We start from the raw sequence: 19,427 nt of genomic DNA, 5'->3' as shown, positions 1-19,427 counted from the left end.
CACTACCCCTATCACTACCCTATCACTACCACCTATCACTACCCCTATCACTACCCCTATCACTACCCCTTATCACTACCCCCTATCACTACCCTATCACTACCCTATCACTACCCCTATCACTACCCCTATCACTACCCCTATCACTACCCTATCACTACCCCCTATCACTACCACCTATCACTACCACCTATCACTACCCTACACTACCCCTATCACTACCTCCTATCACTACCCCTATCACTACCCCATATCACTACCCCCTATCACTACCGCTATCACTACCCCACTACCACTACCCCTATCACTACCCCTATCACTACCCCCTATCACTACCCCCTATCACTATCACTACCCCCTATCACTACCCCTATCACTACCCCCTATTACTACCCCCTATCACTACCCCTATCACTACCCTATCACTACCCCTATCACTACCCCCTATCACTACCCCCTATCACTACCCCTATCACTACCCCCTATCACTACCCCTATCACTACCCCTATCACTACCCCCTATCACTACCCTATCACTACCCCATATCACTACCCCCTATCACTATCACTACCCCTATAACTACCCCCTATCACTACCCCCTATCACTACCCCTATCACTACTACCCCTATCACTAACCCCCATCACTACCCCCTATCACTACCCCTATCACTACCCCTATCACTACCCCTATCACTACCCCCTATCACTACCCCCGATCACTACCCCTATCACTACCTCCCTATCACTACCCCTACACTACCCCCTATCACTACCCCCTATCACTAACCCCCATCACTACCCCAGATCACTACCCCCTATCACTACCACTATTACTACCCCATATCACTACCCCTATTACTACCCCTATCACTACCCCCATCACTACCCCCCTATCACTACCCCTATCACACCCCCATATCACTACCCCCTATCACTACCCTATCACTACCCCCTATCACTATCACTACCCTCTATCACTACCCCTATCACTACCCATATCACTACCCCATATCACTACCCCCTATCACTACCCCTATCACTACCCCCTATCACTATCACTAATCAAGTACCCCCTATCATCTATCACTACCCCCTATCACTATCACTACCCCCTATCACTACCCCTATCACAACCCCTACCACTATCACTACCTCCTAACACTACCCCTATCACAACCCCTACCACTATCACAACCCCTACCACTATCACTACCCCCTATCACTATTACTACCCCCTATCACTACCCTTATCACTACCCCCTATCACTACCCCCATCACTACCCCTATCACTACCGCCTATCACTACCCCCTATCACTACCCCTATCACTACCCCTATCACTACCCCCTATCACTATCACCTATCACTACCCCCTATCACTACCCTATCACTACCCCCTACCCCCTATCACTACCCCCCATCACTACCCCCTATCACTACCCTATCACAACCCCTATCACTATCACTACCTCCTATCACTACCCCTTATCACTACCCCTATCACAACCCCTACCACTATCACTACCCCCTATCACTACCCCTATCACTACCACTATTACTACCCCATATCACTACCCCCTATCACTACCCCTATCACTACCCCCTATCACTTCCCCATCACACCCCTTTCACTACCCCCTAGTCACTACCATATCACTACCCCCTATCACTACCCCCATCACTACCCCTATCACTATCACTACCCCTATCACTACCCCATATCACTACCCCCTATCACTATCACTACCCCCTATAACTACCCCCTATCACTACCCCCTATCACTACCCCTATCACTACCCCCTATCACTAACCCCCATCACTACCCCTATCACTACCCCTATCACTACCCCTATCACTACCCCCTATCACTACCCCCGATCACTACCCCTATCACTACCCCCTATCACTACCCCTATCACTACCCCCTATCACTACCCCCTATCACTAACCCCCATCACAACCCCATATCACTACCCCTATCACTACCACTATTACTACCCCATATCACTACCACCCTATTACTAACCCCTATCACTACCCCATATCACTACCCCATCACTACACCCTATCACTACCCCTATCACTAACCCATATCACTACCCCTATCACTACCCCTATCACTACCCCCTATCACTATCACTACCCTCTATCACTACCCCTATCCCACCCATATCACAACCCCATATCACTACCCCCTATCACTACCCCTATCACTACCCCTTTCAAAGTCTAATAGATACCCCCTATCACAGATCACTACCCCCTATCACTATCACTACCCCCTATCACTACCCCGATCACAACCTACCACTATCACTACCTCCTATCACTACCCCCTATCACAACCCCTACCACTATCACAACCCCTACCACTATCACTACCCCTATCACTATTACTACCCCTTTTCACTAACCCTTACAACTACCCCCATCACATACACCCCCATCAGTCCCCCCTCTACCGCCTATCACTACCCCCTATCACTACCCCTATCACTACCCCTATCACTACCCCCTATCACTATCACCTATCACTACCCCCTATCACTACCCCTATCACTACCCCTACCCCCTATCACTACCCCCCATCACTACCCCCTATCACTACCCCTATCACAACCCTATGACTATCACTACCTCCTATCACTACCCCCTTATCCTACCCCTATCACAACCCCTACCACTATCACTACCCCCTATCACTACCCCTATCACTACCACTATTACTACCCCATATCACTACCCCCCTATCACTACCCCTATCACTACCCTCTATCACTTCCCCATATCACTACCCCCTTTCACTACCCCCTATCACTACCATATCACTACCCCTATCACTACCCCCATCACTACCCCTATCACTATCACTACCCCTATCACTACCCCATATCACTACCCCCTATCACTACCCCATATCACTATCACTACCCCCTATCACTACCCCTATCACTATCACCTATCAATCACCTATCACTACCCCTATCACTTCTACAGGGGTGGGCAACCTGCGGCTCTCCCAGGACTGCTCCGTGGCCGTGATATTTATTCAGGACCGCCGTCTCGAAATCACCGCTCATCGCGGCTCTTGATACATTGAGGGGGGGGGGGGTTGTTTTTACCGAATTCGAACCAAAAATGGCCCCTTCTTGTTATTTTGGTTGCTGACTCACTACCCCTCTCACTACCCCTACCCCTCTTACTACCCCTACCCCTCTCACTACCCCTACCCCTCTCACTACCCCTACCCCTCTCACTGCCCCTACCCCTCTCACTACCCCTACCCCTCACTACCCCTCTCACTACCCCTCTCACCACCCCTACCCCTCTCACTACCCCTACCCCTCTCACTACCCCTACCCCTCTCACTACCCCTACCCCTCTCACTGCCCCTACCCCTCTCACTACCCCTACCCCTCTCACTACCCCTACCCCTCTCACTACTCCTACCCCTCTCACCACCCCTACCCCTCTCACCACCCCTACCCCTCTCACCGCCCCTACCCCTCTCACTACCCCTACCCCTCTCACTACCCCTACCCCTCTCACTACCCCTACCCCTCTCACCACCCCTACCCCTCTCACCACCCTACCCCTCTCACTACCCCTACCCCTCTCACTACCCCTAACCCCTCCTTAACCACTCCCACCTGTCCTCCTGTCACCATGACGAGACTGCCGCGTTAAATTAACCCCACTCCTTTACGTGAAGCGCTATCGTCTTACGCACCACTTTATATAGTCGTCGTGAAGCGCCTCACATAAGGCGCTTCATCAGTGCACACGCGAGACGAGACGCGCGAGTTGATGTCGGGAGCACTGAGATTATGACGACAAAACCCCTCCTTGGTTCGAGACCCAAGCAAGATCATGTGCACCTCCTCCTAGCTTTGAGATTCCTCCAGCGCCTCTTCCCCCCTCCACCTTCCCCGCCTCCACCTTCCTGGAAGACGCGGGCGGGTGTTAGTTCATTTAGTTCATAGTTCATTTATTTGGTATAGCCCTGTGAGCCATTCAACCGCATCAGAACATTCGTCAACACAACGATGGACCTCGCCGTCGAACACCGCTGTAGTCTGCGCTCGTTCAACGGACGAGGGCAAAACAGCGAAACGACACGAACTCTCTCTCTGTCTCTCTTTCTTTCTCTATTTACGACACAAACTCTCACTTTCTCTCTGTCTCGCTCTGTCTCTCTCGCTCTCTTTCTCTATTTACGACACAAACTTTCTCTTTCTCTCTCTGATTCGCTCTGTCTCTCTCGCTCTCTTTTTTTTTACGATCAGAGGAAACAAGAAGATGCTCGGTGTAGTCGGCACTTTGCTTCGTTCATCATTTCGGTTTTTTAATGCTTTGCTTTATGTAACCCCCTCCCCCCTCCTTTAAATGAAAGACCCAACAATTTTCTTTAAAACTACGACAAGTGCTGCATCTGCACGCAGCCCTTCCCACAGTCAAACGGCCTCCGACGGGTAGCTTAGATCTGCATGCAGAGCTCTCCGTCTTCTGCCACCGACACGAACTCTCTCTTTCGCTCTCTCTCTTCCTCTCGCTCTCTCTTTAGGACACGAACTCCTTCTCTGTCTCTCTCTCGCTCTTTACAACACGAACTCTCTCTCTCTCTCGCTCTCTCTCGCTCTCTCTCTCTTTAAGACACGAACTCTCTCTCTCCCTCTCGCTCTTTACAACACGAACTCTCTCGCTCTCTCTCTTTACGACACGAACTCTCTCGCTCTCTCTCTCGCTCTTTACAACACGAACTCTCTCGCTCTCTTTTTCTTCACGATCAGAGGAAACAAGAAGATGCTCGATGTCGTCGGCACTTTGCTTCGTTCATCATTTCGTTTTTTGTGTTTTTTTCCAATGCTTTGTTTTATCCCCCCCCCCTCCCCCTGTTTAAATGAAAGATATTACGAAAGATTTTAAGCTCAGCTCCTTCTTCTTACCCCTTCCCTCTCTCTCTCTCTACCCCCTCTCTCCCTACTCTATGTCTATGTTCCCCCTGTTTTCTATGTACGTATTTTTCTCGCTCGCTCTCTCGTGCGGGAGTGAATGGGAACGAACCGAGCCGTGTAGGGGAGCAGGCGAAGGTCCTCCAGAACGCATCGCTGCTGTCGAGTATTTGTGTTATTCGCGCGCAAAAAGACAACCGACACACAAAAAAAACAACAGCACAAAGACTCGTCGGTAAATAACGCCCGCGCGCGCGGCGGGGAGCCCTTCAACGGGACAATATCAGTGGAAACGTTTCGGGCAATGGCCCTTCTTCCAGTTTGAGGAATGCGTTACAGAGGCGCGCGAGTTGAGTGGTCGTGGTCGTTTTGTAAACTCCGCTTGTGCGCCGCTGCCAGCGCGACGAGAAGCTGCATCACCAAACAATGTATCCATCAAACAGAAAGCACCGCCATCGCCACGTATTTTCTTTTTGACACATCCCGTCAGCCAGAGAGGCCGTCAGAGCTTGTCACAACCCACTACTGAGTGAGGGCCTCCCTACGTCGTACGTTTCGCGGGGTGGACGGGGGGCGCAGGGTGTTATTTGACCATACTTCACCACGCTGGTCATCGCGAGTGCGTTGTTGGAGGAATGGCCGCGAGCGTATGGGCCGACGAGGACGCATCGAAAGGTGCAGTACAACAATGGATTTTGCACAGCAACTCAGGAGCAGCAGCAGCTGCAGCCTGTAGCTGGATGATGGTGGTGGTGGCTATGCTTGCAGCACACGGCTACCCATAATCCAGCGCTACGGAGGGCAGCAGCAAGGGTTTGTGGATCATACACGGATCGTGTGAAGCTCCCTGCCGACCCGTGGGTGGGTTGTCGAGGACGAGCCGTCACCGTGGTTTGCCACGAGAAGGCGGTACAACAAAAACGATTACCTCCACATGTCCCATCTGTATGACGGGATAAAGTGTTGCTCCCTCGCACGCGTGGGTCTTCCCCGGGTTCTCCGTTTCCCAACCACACGTAGACACGCTCATGATTAATTTGCTGACAAACATCATGTAGAGGAGGACCGCAGAGCTCGGGAAACTGTTGGAAGCGCCGGCTCCTGACCGCGTGGCTGCTGCTACTGCTTGCCACCTTCCTCATCCTCGTCTGTGGTTCCTCCTCCTGGCGACTCTGAGTCGTCCTCTCTCTCTCTCCCGAGTCGTCCTCTCTATCTCTGAGTCGTCCTCTCTCTGAGTCGTCCTCTCTCTGAGTCGCCCTCTCTCTCTGAGTCGTCCTCTCTCTCCGAGTCGTCCTCTCTCTCTGAGTCGTCCTCTCTCTCTGAGTCGTCCTCTCTGAGTCGCTCTCTCTGAGTCGTGCTCTCTCTCTCCGAGTCGTCCTCTCTCCGAGTCGTCCTCTCTCTCTGAGTCGTCCTCTCTCTCTGAGTCGTCCTCTCTCTCTGAGTCGTCCCCTCTCTCTGAGTCGTCCTCTCTCTGAGTCATCCCCTCTCCCTGTCTCTCTGCGAGAGCGATAGCGGCGGTGAGATTACGATTACTAAGACTATCTAACGCATTCACGCACGGTGATTTGGCCATAGGCAAATGAATCAGGTTATGGAGAGAGAGAGAAAAACCCCGTTTGATCACGATGTTAGATCAAAGACGGTGTTAATACAGCCAGTCGATTTCATTGCACAGTCAAAAACTCTGTGGAAGTTGAATGAATCAGTCAATAAGGGGCCTGGGCTCGAACCCCGACGTGGAGTTTGCGTGATCTCCCCGTGTTCTGCAGAGTATGAGTGTGAGAGGGATACACGGGCGAGCCACGGGCTACGGAGGAGATGGAGTTGATGCGGTTCAGGAGAATGTGGAGCTGAGCTGACTTGCCGATGACCGGTACCAGCAGCGTCAAGATCGGCCTCTGTGGAGGAGGAGGCTCGTGAAGGACGCTGCTGCTGTAGGGCATTTGGAGGCAGTCGCCTCTCCAACAACAGCGGAGGGTGGACGAGCGACGCTCACAACAACGAGCGGCGCACCGGGCGGATAAAACGGAGCGAGTTGGCACAGTGAGGAGCACAGTTGGTGCATCTGCCAGTCATTTCAGATGGTGACCCCAAGGCACCTGGGTCTGTTCCATGACCTCCTGCCAGCAGCGATCCTTCTTAACTTCACGTGACGGCCTCCAAGGTGCACCTAGCCTGGCACAAGATCGGCCGCTGTGGTGACGTCACCACCATTTAGTGGCGATTCGCGGCTTTTGTTGATGTGTGTGGAGTCTGTATGATCTCCCCCTGTTCTGCATGGCACTGTAGCTGGTTTTGGGGTGCCACGGTGGATAGGAGATGTTAACTACCTCGCCTGGTATACAAAAGTCGTGGGTTCCATCCCGACCCTGACGCCTGCTGCTGTATATTTGGAGTTTGCGTGTCTCTCTGTCACCCCGTGGTCGCGTGGATTTTTCTCTGGGTCCTCCGGGTTTTCCCATCCACATTTACAAATGTTCGTTTTAGAGTATTTGGCTGCTTTGTAATATGCACGTGATAAGCCACACTTCCTTGAGCTACCATTTGTGGCCAGGTCGCTTCTGAAAAACGAGAAATATATATACAACTCAGTGGGTCTTACCTGGTAAAAAAATAAAGCTTAGGTTTCGTTTTTTAATCGTCAAGTAGCATAAACCATCACGCGAACTCCGGCACTTTGGCGAACCATCGAACAGAGACGGTGCCCGCCGCATCGCGCCTTTCCGGACGCGCTTCTGCGCCCGTCTGGAACGCTCTTCCATCCGATATTCGGACCCCCATCGTCTAGGCTGAAGACCCACTTCTTTAGAACCGCTTTTTTGGTGTTAAGTTTCGTCGTCCTTCTCCCGCACCACGTACAACATGCGTCATCCAAATGCTGGTTTATAAAAAAAATGACCCGGACAGACGTAGCAACGTCGCCCCCTGGTGCCAAAACTTGGCAGGACCCATTGAGACGGGCTGACGTCATCTCACGGCAGCCACGTTTTTTGTGGATAGATGGTTTTGTTTCCCTTGGTGGTGATAATGATGGGTGGTGGTAGTGATAGGGAGCGGTAGTGTGGTGAGTGTGTCGTTCCGGTCTTCATAATTGCTACTCGCAAACATAACTTGCCGCAACAGTCTGTCGAAGCTACAACGGATGATCTTTGCGCGAGTGATAATGGTGATACTGATGATTGCGGTGATAGTGATGACGGTGTTGATGGTTGGGGGTGATTTTGATGAAGGTGGTATTGGTGACGTTAATGGTGGTGATGAAGGTGACATTAATAATGATGGTGATGGGTAGCTGTGGTGATAACATTGATGGTGGTGATGGTGAAAGCAATTATGGCAATGGTGGTAGAGGTGGTGGTAACATTGATGGTGGTAATGATGGTAATAGTAATGATGGTAGTGGTGGTGAAGTGGAGGTGGTGGTGGTGGTTGTAGTGGTGGTGTAGCAGTTAGTGCACTGCGCTACGTTAGATTCCTGCTCACAGCCAACACCGGTGACTATTATCTGAACCGGTCCTGTGCCTCCCCAAGGTCGACTCAGCATCAAATGAGTACCTGGTGCGATGTGTAAACATCGCCACTAGGGAGACAAAGGCGGCCGGGCGTGGTGCTGGCCACCCACCCCGCCTTGTGCTGTGCCGGCCTTCATAGGTGCTCGCTAACAGCACTTGCCCCTACAGCCTGTCCAGGCTATACGGGGGATCTTTGTCTTTGGTGGTCGTAGTCAGCTTCCTCCACTCGTCGTCGCTGGCGACTAGAATAAGATCAATAAAATAACAGAACCGTCCCTCAGGCGAAACAACTTAAAACCATTTTACACATCCCATCAGCGAGAAACTTCAGCAGCATTGAATCAACACAAGCAAAACTGCAGACCGGTTTTGACTTTCGGTGTCTCATCAGCAAACTTTCCTGACTTGCTTGAACCAATGCTGGCGAAGCTGGCAGTTGCGTATAGGCAAGGATTGGTTTCGACTTTCAGTGTCTCATCAGCAAAGTCAGGCTCGCTTGAACCAAAGCTGGTGTACTACCAGTTGTGTATAGGCAAGGATTGGTTTCGACTTTCAGTGTCTCATCAGCAAAGTCAGGCTCGCTTGAACCAAAGCTGGTGTACTAACAGTTGTGTATAGGCAAGGATTGGTTTCGACTTTCAGTGTCTCATCAGCAAAGTCAGGCTCGCTTGAACCAAAGCTGGTGTACTACCAGTTGTGTATAGGCAAGGATTGGTTTCCACTTTCAGTGTCTCATCAGCAAAGTCAGGCTCGCTTGAACCAAAGCTGGTGTACTACCAGTTGTGTATAGGCAAGGATTGGTTTCGACTTTCAGTGTCTCATCAGCAAAGTCAGGCTCGCTTGAACCAAAGCTGGTGTACTACCAGTTGTGTATAGGCAAGGATTGGTTTCGACTTTCAGTGTCTCATCAGCAAAGTCAGGCTCGCTTGAACCAAAGCTGGTGTACTACCAGTTGTGTATAGGCAAGGATTGGTTTCCACTTTCAGTCTCATCAGCAAAGTCAGGCTCACTTTAACCAAAGCTGGTGTACTACCAGTTGTGTATAGGCAAGGATTGGTTTCGACTTTCAGTGTCTCATCAGCAAAGTCAGGCTCGCTTGAACCAAAGCTGGTGTACTACCAGTTGCTTATAGGCAAGGATTGGTTTCGACTTTCAGTGTCTCATCAGCAAAGTCAGGCTCGCTTGAACCAAAGCTGGTGTACTAACAGTTGTGTATAGGCAAGGATTGGTTTCGACTTTCAGTGTCTCATCAGCAAAGTCAGGCTCGCTTGAACCAAAGCTGGTGTACTAACAGTTGTGTATAGGCAAGGATTGGTTTCGACTTTCAGTGTCTCATCAGCAAAGTCAGGCTCGCTTGAACCAAAGCTGGTGTACTACCAGTTGTGTATAGGCAAGGATTGGTTTCGACTTTCAGTGTCTCATCAGCAAAGTCAGGCTCGCTTGAACCAAAGCTGGTGTACTACCAGTTGTGTATAGGCAAGGATTGGCTTCCACTTTAAGTGTCTCATCAGCAAAGTCAGGCTCGCTTGAACCAAAGCTGGTGTACTACAAGTTGTGTATAGGCAAGGATTGGTTTCGACTTTCAGTGTCTCATCAGCAAAGTCAGGCTCGCTTGAACCAAAGCTGGTGTACTAACAGTTGTGTATAGGCAAGGATTGGTTTCCACTTGCAGTCTCATCAGCAAAGTCAGGCTCACTTTAACCAAAGCTGGTGTACTACCAGTTGCTTATAGGCAAGGATTGGTTTCGACTTTCAGTGTCTCATCAGCAAAGTCAGGCTCGCTTGAACCAAAGCTGGTGTACTAACAGTTGTGTATAGGCAAGGATTGGTTTCGACTTTCAGTGTCTCATCAGCAAAGTCAGGCTCGCTTGAACCAAAGCTGGTGTACTAACAGTTGTGTATAGGCAAGGATTGGTTTCGACTTTCAGTGTCTCATCAGCAAAGTCAGGCTCGCTTGAACCAAAGCTGGTGTACTACCAGTTGTGTATAGGCAAGGATTGGTTTCGACTTTCAGTGTCTCATCAGCAAAGTCAGGCTCGCTTGAACCAAAGCTGGTGTACTACCAGTTGTGTATAGGCAAGGATTGGCTTCCACTTTAAGTGTCTCATCAGCAAAGTCAGGCTCGCTTGAACCAAAGCTGGTGTACTACAAGTTGTGTATAGGCAAGGATTGGTTTCGACTTTCAGTGTCTCATCAGCAAAGTCAGGCTCGCTTGAACCAAAGCTGGTGTACTAACAGTTGTGTATAGGCAAGGATTGGTTTCCACTTGCAGTCTCATCAGCAAAGTCAGGCTCACTTTAACCAAAGCTGGTGTACTACCAGTTGTGTATAGGCAAGGATTGGTTTCGACTTTCAGTGTCTCATCAGCAGCAGGGCGGAATCCAACAAAAAAATCGATAGGTGTGCAAAGTAGACAAAAAATGTAAGCAAGTTACTAAAATAAATCAAATAAAAAGGCACGAGTAACAAATTGTAAATTTTCATCACTAAACGCAGACGCAGCGCCCCAATAACATTGCACATTTAAGCAACGCTTATCCACAACAAATTAACAAAAACACCGTCGCGAGTTTGAATTATTTACTCTATAAAGTTGCAAAACTCTCACAATTTTCTTACAATTCACCCTCGAGTTTAACCACACGCCAGGCACGTTTAACTGCTCTTTAACAATGTAATCATCTCAATTCACACTCTGGTTAAACTCGCGATAAACGAAAGTGAACGCTTTAAATTAACTTGCATTCGCAGAGTTGTTCCGCACTATGGGGGGGGGGGGGTTCTCGCCCGGCTTCTCGCTGCCGGCCTCCTGCTCCCTTCTCCCGGCTCACGTTTCAGGCAAGCGGCTAGGGCCCCGATGTGAGATTCCAGGCCCTCGTTAAGCGACACTTTGCAAATGTCGGCCGTGAAGGACCCGGTTGGCCCACAGAGGGAGTGCCCTACGGTAAATTAACATAATTTATGTAATATTATACTGTTATGCTAAATTATGCTAATTTAGAGTCAAGTCCATCACGACAGTAACACGAGTTTATTAAGCCCTCAGGAATAACACGTTTATAAATAAAACATGTTGCTACAACTGGCTCAAACGGTGCGCAGTTGTTGATGGGAGCGGCGAACGGCGGCTCAACGTCGACCACAAAGCCGAGAAGAAAGACGTCCAGGGGTCAGAATATTTATTTCTGGAGGAATCCGAAGAGCTATAAAGCTCTTTTTCACAGATGTCCAGCGGGGGCGGGTCAGCAAAGTCGCAACAACAAACGATACAAAAAAAACCACGATAGGAGTGCAAAGTTTTGGAAAGGTAAGGAAATAGCTCAAAATAAAAAAAATAAAGTATATAAGTTCAAATTGCACAAATACAACGATTATCAAGCTTGGGCAAGGCAGCAAAAACAGGCCCAGACCACGGCAAGACAACGGCTCTCAGTCGCTCACTTGGAGGGTGTCACTCACAGCCGTGCAGGTTGAACCCAGGAGCGCCACGGTGGCTAGATGTTAACTACCTCGCCTGGTATACAGGAGGTCGTGGGTTAGATCCCGATCCTGACGCCTGCTGCTGTATATTTGGAGTTTGCGTGTCTTTCATCATCATCATCACGGTGGCTAGGAGATGTTAACTACCTTGCCTGGTATGCAGGAGGTCGTGGGTTAGATCCCGACTCTGACGCCTGCTGCTGCTGTATATTTGGAGTTGGCATATCTCTGTCTCTCTCTTCCCGTGGTCGCATGGATGTTTCTCGGGGTCCTCCGGGTTTCCCCTCCACATTTATAATCGACGTCACGCGTTTAGACTATTTGGCTGCTATAAATTTCCACGCGATAAGGCACTCCGTCAAGCTATTATTTGTGGTAGGCAGGTTGCTTCTGAAAAAATACCTATATAACTCAGTGGACATTACCTGGTAAAATAAAATAAAACAAGTTTAGTTTCATCGATAGGACACCCGCCGGTGAGACGGAGAGATCGATCGTGGATCGTCGCTTTCGCGTGACCATGACGATATCGCGTCGGCTCAAGCAGAGCCTTCATCAAGCAGTGGATAGATCGTGGCGGATGATGGCTGCATACGTTGTAACCCAAGCTCGGGGTGTGGTGTCGAACCTGTCCCTCCACTTCACTGGTCCCACTTGCATCCCCTCTGCCACCAACTCCCATCGACCCCTTTTTGTATCACCCCTCCTCCCTCCTACCTCGCTCGCCCACTTCCCCCTCACCCCACGAGCCCCCCCCCTCTCTCGCCCCCTGCTCGACCCCCTCCGTACCCCACTCTCGCCGCATTTCTCTCTCCATACTCACCTCACTTGCCCCCCCCCGTCTCTCATACCCCCCCCCACTCCCTCCCCCTCGTCCCTCTCTCGCCACCCCGATACCCCCCCCACCGAACTCACTCTTTATCTACCCCCTTGCACCCCCCCCCCCACCCACCTGCCACTCTCTCTCTCTCTTACCACCCCCACCTAACTTTCCCTAATGCCCCCCCCCACCACCTAACTCTTCCCCCTCCCGTGCCCCCCCACCTAACTCCCTACTACCCCCCTTACATCCACCTACCACTCCCTCTCTTACCACCCCCACCTAACTCCCTCTCTTACCACCCCCACCTAACTCTCCCCCCCCCCACCTACCACTCCTCTTACCACCCCCACCTAACTCTCCATCCCCCACCTACCACTCTTACCACCCCCACCTAACTCTCCCCCCCCACCTAACTCCCTCTCTTACCACCCCACCTAACTCCCCCCCATCTAACTCCCTCTCTTACCACCCCCACCTACCACTCCCTCTCTTACCACCCCACCTAACTCTCCATCCCCCACCTACCACTCCCTCTCTTACCACCCCACCTAACTCTCCATCCCCCACCTACCACTCCTCTTACCACCCCCACCTAACTCTCCATCCCCCACCTACCACTCCCTCTCTTACCACCCCCACCTAACTCCCCCCCACCTACCACTCCCTCTTACCACCCCCACCTAACTCTCCCCCCGTGCCCCCCCCCCACCACCAACCCCCCCCCCCCCAGGCGAGTGCGGCGTGCGCAGGTTGCGGGCGGCTCATAGCCGAGCGCTTCTACCTGCTCGCCGTGGGACGCACCTGGCACCTGCGATGCCTCAAGTGCCGCGACTGCGAGATCGCCCTCGACACGGAGCTCAGCTGCTACGCGCGCGACGGGGGCATCTACTGCCGCCAGGACTACTACCGGTACCGCTCAGCCCACCCACCACCACCCATCGGCTATAGCGTCCCCCCAACACACACCAGACCAGTGAGCTCATCAGCGACAGTGTCAGTGCCCCCCCCCCCCCCCCCCTCTCGGCTATAACGTCCGGTGCCCTTAACGGACCCTGCATCCGATGACCACAAATACTTTCACACTGGCCCCCTTCTCAGCTCTCCCCCACGACTAAACTAACTAAAAACTAAATTTTGATTTAAAGCTTTCGTGACTGCAGTAATTCATATTCTTAGTTTTTTCCGGTAAAGTCACGTTGAAGACTTTACCGAAAAAACTAAGAATATAACAAAAAACTATCAACTATTTGTATTTGACGAGGTAAAGGGCCGCTGAGCTATCTACGGCTCTTTTTCAGAAGCGACCTGGTCGCGGATGATCGCTCAACAAAAGTGGCGTATCACGTGTGGACATTTAGAGCAGTCACACACTCGTTAGCGCGTGATGCTGATTCTAAATGTGGAGGGAAAACCCGGAGGACCCGGAGACAAAGCCACGCAACCACGCGGAGAACACGCACACTCCAAATATACAGCAGCAGCAGGCGTTGTCAGGGTCGGGATCGAACCCACGACCTCCTGTATACCAGGCGAGGTAGTTAACATCTCCTAGCCACCGTGATGATGATGAGAGAGAGAGAGAGACATGCACACGCCAAGTATACAACAGCAGGCGTCAGGGTCGGGATCAAACCCACGACCTCCTGCATACCAGGCGAGGTAGTCAACATCTCCTAGCCACCGTGATGACGATGATGATGAGAGAGACACAAACTCCAAATATACAGCAGCAGCAGGCGTTGTCAGGGTCGGGATCGAACCCACGACCTCCTGCATACCAGGCGAGGTAGTCAACATCTCACCCCCCAACCCCCCCCCCCACCCCGCCGACACCCCCAGGCGCTTCTCATCGCAGCGCTGCTCGGGCTGCGGCTCGGGAATCCCGGCCTCGGAGTTGGTGATGCGAGCGCGCGACTCCGTCTTCCACCTGCGCTGCTTCCGCTGCGCGGCCTGCGAGCGGCCGCTCACGCCGGGCGACCACTTCGGCATGCGGGGCAGCCGCGTCTACTGCCGGCCACACTTCGAGTCGCTCCTCCGCGACGAGAGCCGGGACGACGCCGGCGGGGGCGCCGCGTCCGCCGGCGGCGGTGGCGGCTCCGTCGTGGGGGGCTCCGTGGCCGGAGCGGCGTCCTCCCTGCTCATGCAGGGGGGCCCCGGCGGAGGGGTCCTGGGCGGAGGAGGCTGGCACGAGGTCGGGCCAGGAGGCTCCCTGGGTCACGGCGGCGGGGGAGGCGGGGGTCCACCCCCCGTGCACGGCAGGGGCCGAGGGTCGGCGCAGAGACACCGCCCGCGCAAGCGGAAACCGTCGGCGGCGCACGGGGCGGAGATTCTGGAGTACGGGCTAGGTATGGGGGGCGGGGCTGGGGGGCTGGGGGGCGGGGCGGAGTGTCGTCAGTTGTCCGACGGTCCGTGAGAGGCTACCACGGGGTAGCGGCGCGTCGGGCGGTGAGAACTCAGCGAGCCGGCACAGGAGGGGAGGGCGCAGGGGGTGGTTGTGGTGCATCTGCCGCTCATCTCAGTCATCCGACGCCGCCTGGGTCTGTCCCGTGACCTCCTGCACCTAGCCTGGCACAGCAGTCATCCAACGCCGCCTGGGTCTGTCCCGTGACCTCCTGCACCTAGCCTGGCACAGCATTAAACCCATGGCACCTGGGTCTGTCCCGTGACTTCCACCTCCTGCACCTAGCTTGGCACAGCAGTCAACCCATGGCACCTGGGTCTGTCCCGTGACCTCCTGCTAGCAGCGAGCCTTTGACACTTCACGTGACGGAATCAACGTGCACCTAGCCTGGCACGAGCGCCGTGTTGACGTCACTGCCACTTAGGCAACGGTTGGCGCGCTGCGCTACGAACCCGGAGCCCCGAGTTCGATTCCCGCTCACGGCCACCACCAACACCAGTTAGGATTATCTGAATTGGTCCAGGACCTCCCCTAGGTTCGACTCGGCCTCAAATGAGCACCCGGTGCGGTGTGTAGTAAACATCGCCACCGGGGAGACAAAGGCGGCCGGGTGTGGTGCTAAACACACCAACCACTCGTGCGAACGGCACTCGCCCTACAGCCTTCCGAGGCTGCATGTTCACCACAAGTATGTGTGGTTAACGCAGACATGATTCCTTGGCAAAAAAAGGTTCCAATTCTTTGGGTCTTTCGGTAAGGTCACGTAGATAGGTTCAAAGAAAATAAGAAAAAACAACGACGCTTCGAGCACAACGCAAGCGATCGTCATCAGCACGATCAGGACGATCGCTTGTCGAAAGACCCAAAGAATATGAATTCCTGCGGTCACGAAAGCTTTTTAAGCCAAAAAAGCTTTCTGTTTGGTGTTTTTGAACATCTTAAACGTCTCCCGTTTCATTTCCCAGAAAGGGTAAAACCCACGAACGGTCGGCCCCGCGTTGTATACCGGGGAAACATTGTGGGGTTTTTTTTCTTCTTCCGTTTTTGGGTGGTGGTCAATGCAGGCTTGGGCTGCGCCGACCCTGACGGCTGCCAGGACGGGGACTTGGGCTACCCACAGTCACAGAAGTCCAAGAGGATGCGCACCTCCTTCAAGCACCACCAGCTGCGTACGATGAAGTCGTTCTTCGCGCTCAACCACAACCCGGACGCCAAAGACCTGAAGCAGCTCGCGCAGAAGACGGGGCTCACCAAGCGAGTGTTACAGGTTACACCGCACCGCCACCACCACCACCACACCGCACCGCCACCACACCGCACCGCCACCACACCGCACCGCCACCACACCGCACCGCCACCACCACCACCACACCGCACCGCCACCACCACCACCACCACACCGCACCGCCACCACCACCACACCGCACTGCACCGCCACCACACCGCACCGCCACCACCACCACCACACCGCACCGCCACCACCACCACACCGCACCACCACCACACCGCACCGCCACCACCACCACACCGCACCGCCGCCGGCACCACCACCGCATCGCCACACCGCACCACCACCACTGCATCGCCACCACACCGCATCACCACCAACACCACCACACCACACAGCCACCACCACCCCACCGTACCACCACCACATCGCACCGCTACCGCACACCGGATCGCCAGAATCACCACACCGCATCGCCACCACACCACATCGCCACCACCACCACACCACATCGCCACCACCACCACACCACATCACCACCACACCGCATCGCCGCCACCATCACCACCACACCGCATCGCCGCCACCACCACACCGCATCGCCACCACCACACCGCATCGCCACTACCACACCACATCGCCACCGCCACCACACAACATCGCCACCACCACACCGCATCGCCACTACCACACCACATCGCCACCACCACACCGCATCGGCACCACCACCACACCACTAGCGTCAAGCGTCACACCGCACCACACCACCACCATGCACCACCAGTACCAAGCATTACACTGCACCTCCGCCAAGCATCATACCAAACCGCCAAGCATCGCACCACACCATCTATATACCACAGAACATATCACTGCACAATCAGCGGCACCACTGACCACTCACCGGGTTACACCGCGCGCCAAACCATCACGCCACCCCACCGAGAATCATACCACACCATGAACCACACCACCACGCGTCATGCCGTGCCACCACTACCACGCACGGCCCTACCACCCACAGGTCGCGCGATCCACCGTGGGTCACGATGGGCAGCGCGGATAGATATGGTCACGTGACTGTTGTCGCTGAACTCGCCTCTCTCCCTCCCCTTGCATCCCTCCCCCCCTCTTCCCCTGCCCCCCCCCCCTCTCTCTTATCTCTACCCCCCTGCCCCCCCCCACTGAACGCCTCAACCCCTCCCCTTGTCTCCACCTCGTCCCATCTCTCCCCACTCCGCCGACCCGATCCCTCCTTGCCCCACCCCTCCCATCCACCTGCACAAATCCTTTAGCCCTCCCCCCGCCCTTCCGCCTCCTGCCCCCCCCCCACGCTCCTCCCCCTCCCCCACCCTCCCCCCACGCTCCTCCCCCACCCTCCCCCACCCTCCCCCCACGCTCCTACCACCTCCCCCCACCCTCCCCCACGCTCCTCCTCCCGCCCTCCTCCCCCCACCCTCCCCCCACGCTCCTCCCCCTCCCCCACCCTCCCCGCACCCTCCCCCCACGCTCCTCCCCCCACCCTCCCCCCCACGCTCCTCCCACCTCCCCCCACCCTCCCCCAGGTGTGGTTCCAGAACGCTCGCGCCAAGTTCCGAAGGAACCTCCTGCGGCCCGAAGAGGGGGGGGGCGGTGGCGCGGGCATGGACAAAGGGTGCGGGGGGGAGGGGGGCGGCGGCCCCCCCCACCCCTCCCCGGGGGGCGGGGACCTTTCCAGCCCCCCCCTGAGCCCCGCCCTCTCGGTCACCACCCTCACCGACCTGACCAATCCCGCGCGGCCCACGGTCACCTCCGTCCCGGGCGTCGTCCAATCGGCGAGCCCGCCCCCGCCCCACCTGCTCGCACGCCGCTTCTGATTGGTCTGGCGGGTTTTGTGTGGGGGGGGGTTAGAGTGGGGGGGGGGCGAGGTTTCATGCTCGTTGTGATGTCACTCTCCGGATTACTTTAGCCGGAAAGTAATCAGGATTACTTTAGCCGGATTTACTTTACGCGGGGCCAGATTACTTTATATGGAAGGTAATCCGGATTACTTAACTCGGGCCCGGATTACTTTATCTTAATTACTTTATGCGGCAGGCGATCTGGATTACTTTACACGGGTTCGGATTACCTTATCTGGCAGGTAATCTGGATTACTTTACTCAGGTTTGGATTACTTCATCTGGTAGGTAAGCTGAATTACTTTACTTCGGTTCACATTATTTGATCAGAAAGGTAATGGGGATTACTTTACTCGGGGTTTGGATTACTTGATCTGGCAGGTAATCTGGATTACTTTACTCGTGTTCCGAGTAACCGGCCTCAGTTTTTTTTTACTTCATCTATAGTAATCTACTTTGGATTATCCCCCACTGGGAGTGAGATCCTCGCTGGTAATCGGACTCCTCAGAATCGGGTTTCAATTAACCCGACCTCCAGATTACTTTCTGGACCGCGTTCACTCGCACTCAGTCTGAATTACGGATTACTGAGATTACTGAGATTCGCTCAACACGAGTTGAGATTACCCAATCCCTCGTTTGGATTTAACTCAAGCCCCGATAAAGATATAATGAATCTGTCCCCGGATCGGATTCCTTAAATTCTCCAATTATCTTCAGATGACCCGACTCTTGTGCTTCAGATTACTAGGTCTACAGATGCAATCGGATTACTCAACACCCAGTAAACGTGAAATCGACCACATGCCGGGCAACGTTGGCTTGGTTACGTTTGGTGGGCGACTCGGGTTCCAATCACGTGGCCCCCAACAAAATCCATTTCAGGTCACTCGACCTCAGAATCGCCGGCTTGTTACCCTACCTCCGGTGAGTGGATCTTTCCGATCGGACCGGACCACTCGGATCTCCCGTGGGGAGAAGATGAACAGAACCCGGGATGTCAAGCGGGAATTCCTGGAGCTGGAAAGTTCTGAAGACTCTCGTCTCCCCTCGTTCCCGATCAACGTTGACCCCCCAAGGCTGCGATGAGGACCGCTTCTTTGTGTTTAGTTTTGTCGTCTTTCCCTTGGCGCCTCGGGGTTAGCGCG

General features: G+C 53.9%; 1 protein-coding gene across 2 annotated transcripts; it reads left to right on the top strand.

The window, feature by feature from the left end:
* Positions 1-4,454: 4,454 nt before the first annotated feature.
* LOC116953201 (LIM/homeobox protein Lhx9-like) lies at positions 4,455-19,084 on the top strand. 2 transcript variants are annotated; one of them, XM_076074795.1, is made up of 5 exons: positions 4,455-8,019; positions 13,501-13,679; positions 14,610-15,115; positions 16,236-16,425; positions 17,965-18,253. In XM_076074795.1, the coding sequence occupies exons 3-5, from the start codon at positions 14,671-14,673 to the stop codon at positions 18,125-18,127; spliced, it is 798 nt and encodes a 265-aa protein (XP_075930910.1). In that variant the 5' UTR covers positions 4,455-8,019; positions 13,501-13,679; positions 14,610-14,670; the 3' UTR covers positions 18,128-18,253. The 2 variants fall into 2 exon arrangements, with proteins under 2 accessions (XP_075930910.1, XP_075930909.1); XM_076074794.1 differs by having other exon boundaries at positions 4,458-8,019; positions 16,236-16,438; positions 17,965-19,084.
* Positions 19,085-19,427: the final 343 nt, after the last annotated feature.

The sequence above is a fragment of the Petromyzon marinus genome, chromosome 50, assembly GCF_048934315.1.
Source record: "Petromyzon marinus isolate PM22_M1 ecotype Great Lakes invasive population chromosome 50, UKy_Petmar_22M1.pri1.0, whole genome shotgun sequence".
Taxonomy (NCBI): Eukaryota; Metazoa; Chordata; class Hyperoartia; order Petromyzontiformes; family Petromyzontidae; genus Petromyzon; species Petromyzon marinus.
This window is presented reverse-complemented; position numbering and strand designations above follow the sequence as displayed.